Below are 6258 nucleotides of genomic sequence, written 5' to 3'. Positions count from 1 at the left end.
GAACATCAATCCCTACACTACAGCTGTTTCCCAAGCTCCCCCATCATTGTCTTGTATTTTAACATAAAACATAGCCACACCTTGTGTTTGTTTGTCATTGCTCTATATGTCTATTAAGGTTTCTGTGTCAAACATGATGATGGATGTCTCCTTTTCCAACGAGTTCTGCTACATGAGTGCTACTAGTTTCAGCCAAGAGATGTGCTTCTACAGTGCACCAACTAGTCCTAGCAGGCTCAAACTAAGACCAGTTTCACCCTTTGGTTCTCGAACAGGCCCCACAACACCAAGAGCAACAACACATGAGGATGCAAACTCCAATGTGGATGAGTTTGAATTCGAAACCAGCCGCAGATTCAATGTTAGTGTCCGTGACCTGGACACTGAAACAAACCAAAAGGACCATGAGAACCAGCAAGAGAAGCAAAGGCTTTGTGGGGGGGATTCTTTGCAGACTATGGCATTTGCTGATGAGCTATTCTGTGATGGTAAAGTCTTGCCACTGATGCAATTGCCACCTCTCAAACTCCCTCCAAGGCTGCATCAGAGTGGAGATGGCAGCATTGTCAGCACTCACAGCTCAACACTGACGTCTCCAAGGTCCCCTGGATCGGTGCTAAGGCTTCGATTTTCGCGGCATAGTTTGTGGAATGATGACTTTGATCCCTTCATGGTGGCTTTGGAGAAGGTAAGAGAAGAGAAGAGAGGGAAACCAAGTGCAAGGCATGGTCTCAGGAGGACTAGATCACTCTCTCCATTCAGGGGTTTCAACCACAAGTCTGAAAAAAATGTGAAAGTATCAAAGTCAAGTCAACAACCTGAGTCAAATTGCTGTGACACTGCTCAGCTAGTGTGTGAGCTTGAGAAAGGGTCATTGAAACAAATGTCAGGAAGAATAAATGGTCTGTCTGAGCCCAAAGGGTTGGTGTTTGAAAGACAGGTGAGACTAGTGGGATTGAGCAATGAAACAACCTCGGAGAGGACCTCAGTTTCGAAAGTTGAAATGGAAACAAAGAAAGATGAGGGGAAAAGAGGTGGTTTTTGGACAAGGAGTAAGAAGAGAGAAAATATAAAGAAGTTTCTCTTTGGTAACATGGGGAAAGACTATACTCATCACAAGTTAGAAGATAAAATGGTGGCACAGGAGACAACACCCTTGGTGAGGAAACTTGACATGAAATCTGTGACTTCAACAGAATCAACCCAATGGGATAAATATCCAAGAACAGGTGAGTTGACCAAAATGAGATTGGTATGTCACAGGCCATTGCCAAGACTTTTTCTCTGCTTGGGTTATGAGGGAGGGAAAGTGAAGTGATTGAGTGACACAATGTCTAGGTAGAATTTAGAAGTTAGCTGGAATGAATGATGAAGATTACAATTTTAAATTCGTTCTATTTGTGTAATAGTGTTGCTGTGATGCTGTCTTTACCAGTTTATCCTATCTGATGGGAAACATATGATAGCAATGCTTTTTAGAAATTTGTTATTTATATTGTCTAGAAAATTTCCAACCTGAATTGGCATATCAATTTCCCTAACAATATCTTTAACTCCCTTTAATAGCCTTTTATTTTCCTTGCACCAAAGGATTCTTAAATGTACATTCATATTTTTGGGCAAACAAAACACTGAATGGTAATTAGGTGCATCAGCATTAGTGCTGCTTATCATTGGGGTTATAGACCTCAATCATAAATTATAGCCAAAAAGGAAAATCAGTTCGCGCATGTATATAATACTTCTTACATCATTTGGTACGGAAGTTGTATTGCTATGAGATTTCATCGCTTACTAATTTGAAAAAAATCAGATAGATTTTAATCATTCTATATATTGTGGAATGAATATTCTAAGCCATCAGTGCATAAATGAGTAATTTACATTGATTGAAATCAAAGGCTAAACTTTAGCATGAAAAAATGTGATAATTAAAAGGGGGAAAGTAAATAGGATAGCCTCAAACGCTTATTTGGCTGGATGAGGATCCAATTCTATGCCCCCTTTTCTCTAATGCAGAAGAACCTGCCCCTGCCAATGCTTAACAAGAATACTAGTCTTGACATAATGCTATGTGGAAAATTATATCTTGATTAATCCAAGATTTCAGAAGGCCATAGGCTTTTCCAAAGGGAAATCTCGGCATCAGTCTTTATCTTTCTGATTCCTCCATAAAAGCCATCTGCTTCATTTCCCTCCTCTCTATGATCTTTCCTACTGATAGTTGTCCTCCTCCAACGTGAGTCAGGAGTGTACTGATTGAACTCTAGCACCACTGTGTCTGCAACCAACACATAATGCAGTGTCAAATAAACCATCTTTGAATCCTAAGAGAGGAAAAGGAAATACACAAAGCTTAATGCCAAGACTCAAAAAATTGACACGTTCAGTTTTTACTTCGGCAGAATTTATAATTTTTCAATATTCATGGAAAACAGCTTTTGATGGTATGACTGCAGGGTCCACAACATCACAGAGTCCACATAGAGTAATAAGATAAAAATAGACAGGAACATGTGTAAAAACTGCTATCATGCTTACACAAAGTGATGAAAGAATATGGCAATAGAGTCTATCACAAATTAGTGCTTTTTATTATTCTTCTGAAATGGAACATCAACCCAGGAAGCTAAGCAAAAGTTGTGGATTATTCTGGGCATAACTACCAATATTAGAAAATGGAAGTAAACTTTTGAAGCTTATAGCGACCGTGGTATCCCCACAATACATAACAAAAGGAAAACAGAACAAACAAGAGAAATTGGTTTTCTTTTTTATTTTAACGTAGTTGGCCATAAATGTATCCACTGAGACACAAGTTATCAATGTGTTGGTGGAATTATGACATGCGGACCATGATATGTCTAGGGGACCAATCATATATCATAGATGGTGGTCCAATTTTTGATACAATTATCAGGAAAGGAACCTAACCCAAATTGTGGTCTGGTCTGCCAAAGTGAACTTAAAACATTTATGTAATTTTTTTCACCATTACAATGAAAAACATAATAATGGTAAATAGAAAATTTTTAAAATATTTAATCCATAAAACAGTATATTTCAACCTTCACTCAATTCCTTGTCTTCAAAATTCCAGAGCATTATCTTTTATCTCTCTCCATTTTTGCATATTTATACACATAATTCATCTGAATCCTACAATCATTCCCTAAATCATATCCTGCTTGCATTGATCCACTAGACAATTTTACTCAGAACATAGTTCAACTTGAAGAGAGGAACAGAACATGGATTAAATGAATGATAAAAAAGTAAAAACTACAGCCAATAAAATATAATGAATGATACATACAACATATTCGTTTAAAAGGAAAATACATCAACTCACCACTACTATGACAACGGCAGTAAATTTCATTCCCATCACACAACTCCAAGTGGCCTACAACACCATACCACCAACCTGCCATAAAGGTGCATTTCATCATGCTACAGTCAGAATCTCATCACAAGAAAGGGTAGATAGATATAAATGAAAATGCATAACTAAGATTGGAGAAGTAATTATTTTTATCACTCAAAATTGGATCCCACTGCACTCTTTCCGTTTACTCCACCACAACACCATAACCATTCTTGTCTTATGTTTGTTTAAATAGCTATTTTTCTGATATAATACCTAAGCCCTAACCAGCTAGCTATAGACCAAAATAAACAGTAAAAGTAGAAAAACATGTTGAGTTAAGGAGCAAACCATAAGGAAATTCTTTGTTTCTTCTCCACTGAATCTCGATGTGATCGCCCGGATGCAAATCAGGTAGACAATCCGAGATATGAAGATCATGTGGAGGAGTGTCAACAGGTGGTGCTCTTAACCTTTCCCATGGAATGCTATGCTCAATTGCAATTGCCCTTCTTCCATGTGGTGGATACCTACAATAAACAATTAATCTATAATTAGGCCACTAGATCTATCCTCTTTTTCCTCCTTTTCTACTCCTCTATTTTCTTTAATGGAAACTCATAAAAAAATTCGGAAGAATTTTTCTTTCAACGACTGATGGGAACATACATATAAAAACTAAGAATCATGTCCAATTACCTGGCTTGGAAGGTGTCAGTGTGAGGATCATAGCTAAGCTCAGCATCATAGCATGATAACATAAATCCAACATGGCCATTCTGCAGTGAAAAATGTAACTTGTGGGAAAAACACAATCTTCTAGTCTATTTACCATAAAAAAAAACTAGCATGATAGACCATGAATTTTCAATAAGAAAATCACAAAGGGGTTCAAAATCATAGATACCTCGCGGTTATAGACCTGAGCAGGAAACCAGAAGTTGCCAGTCTCAAGAGCAAGATACCATGTCATAGATGAATCACGAGGCAAATAACTTGGCGTCTTGATGCTATTATCTGCATCCACCTTCGTTCTCATCCATGAAAAAGGCCAACGAAAGGACACAAGCCTCATCAAGCTACTTTGCTTGCCAAGTCTGGGGGATCCAACATTCCCTTTTGAAGCAACATGCCATTTCCACTCCCTATAAGCAGCTTGACCAATAACTCTACCCCATTTCTCTTTCATGTGCCTCTCCCAAAGGTGATCACTCACACACTTCTTCCTCAAGGAACGGCAAACCCCGGCCATTTGACAAAGTGAATCTGCAGGGAGCTTTTCAAAAATGCATTCCAACACCAGCTCTGGCAAGTCCAACACTGACATGGCTTGGGAGTCCTCAATATTCTCCACCTTTGATGTATGAGTCCTCTTCACTAGAGACATTCTTGTGGGAATTTGACAAAGAAAACCGAGCAAAAGGCGATTCCTAAACAACTTAGAGATTGATTTCACGGACAAGTCTATGTAAAACACGGGAGAGATCAACCTGACTTCACCAGCCCATGAAGGAAGTGGTTTGAGAGAAAGGAGAGGCTTTAAAAACAGAAGGAAGGAGATACAAGTGATAAAGTAAAGTAGCATTAGCACTGGTGTCTTTCACAGGTCAGGTTTAAGTTTGGCATGTATTAATATAGAACCTCAATGCCAACTGTGCAACAAATATGGCTAACAAGAGGAAAGAAAACCAAAAACAAAATGACCTCACTACTTGACACAAATGAAACACCCTCCCTTGTTGGAAAGAAACACAAGAACCTTCAAAATAATACTCCTTTTAAAGATGGGTTTTTTATTGGTTGAATGATAGCCCACCAAAACCCAATGGTGGGCCTCCTAGGCCAAAGTTAGATCAGAATAAATTAGGTAGACAACCACACGAATGAACCCTGGAAATAAGCTCACACCTCACAGTAGCTTAATACCAACTCCCTCTCTCTCTCTCTCTTTTATTGGTTTCCAATAAAGAAGAGAGAACAACACAACACAACACAACCGTGTGTAGTCAACCTAAACAGCTATCATTCAATGAAGACCAAAGAATCTGTATACAATGGTCCTTATGAAGAAGGAGCAAGAAATGGAGGTGGGGGCAGCAAGATCTGATAGCAGGTTTTATAACACCTAGAAATGGAATTGAAAAATAAAAAAGATGCAAGGTGAGTCTATATAATAAGAACCAAATCTCTAAAACTTATTGGTAAGTGAATAAATCTTGTGGGAATATAATTTGTGTCTAGCCAGAATAAAATAGATCTAGCTAAGCAGCAAGAGAGCCACACAAGAGCCTCAAGATCCACAAAATCAATGGAACCAAGGCCTCGGGGTGGTGCAGACAGATAGAGAAGAGGATTAAAAAGAGAGTGATGAAGAAAAGGATAATGAATGTGAAGGGAAGGTGGGGCCTCCCCTCACTCCAACAAATTCTTCACCACGCCTCAATTATTATCCTCCCCTCTGCAAATGCAATCACAGAACTCTCTCTCTCTCTCTTTTTCTTCTTGTTGTTGTTGTTGTTGTTCTGTGTGGGGCAATATAGCGAACAATTGGTGGACAATGAAAGGAAAAGGCAGAGTTATTTACTTATTTATGCTATGAATGGGAGGCTGAGGTTACGTTGCGGAACATTTCTACTCTTAACATATCCATGCCATCACCTATTTTCTTCTACATGCAATTATCCAGGGACTCCCATAAAAAATAATATTATAATTAACCGTAAATTTAAAACTATTTTTGAATCTGTTTATTTCCTCTATGAATAGTATTATTTTATTTATTTATCTCTGGAAAATGTTGTACCAAGTTGTAGTTGGAGAGAAATATGTCTGACTACAAAAGGCAACTACATTGGATAATGTATATACGACAAGATTCGTTAATATTAAAG

At 38.2% G+C, this 6258-nt stretch overlaps 1 protein-coding gene across 1 annotated transcript; it reads right to left on the bottom strand.

Annotated features, from left to right (window-relative positions):
- Positions 1-1798: 1798 nt before the first annotated feature.
- LOC109795482 (F-box protein At2g26850) lies at positions 1799-5966 on the bottom strand. Its single transcript, XM_020355003.3, has 5 exons — positions 4275-5966; positions 4067-4146; positions 3719-3897; positions 3353-3427; positions 1799-2281 (listed from the first exon to the last, which is right to left on the bottom strand). The coding sequence occupies exons 1-5, from the start codon at positions 4950-4952 to the stop codon at positions 2094-2096; spliced, it is 1200 nt and encodes a 399-aa protein (XP_020210592.1). The 5' UTR covers positions 4953-5966; the 3' UTR covers positions 1799-2093.
- Between the last annotated feature and the right edge of the window lie 292 nt (positions 5967-6258).

Source organism: Cajanus cajan, chromosome 9 (genome assembly GCF_000230855.2).
Source record: "Cajanus cajan strain Asha chromosome 9, NIPB_CcT2T_4, whole genome shotgun sequence".
In the NCBI taxonomy this organism is placed as follows: domain Eukaryota; kingdom Viridiplantae; phylum Streptophyta; class Magnoliopsida; order Fabales; family Fabaceae; genus Cajanus; species Cajanus cajan.
This window is presented reverse-complemented; position numbering and strand designations above follow the sequence as displayed.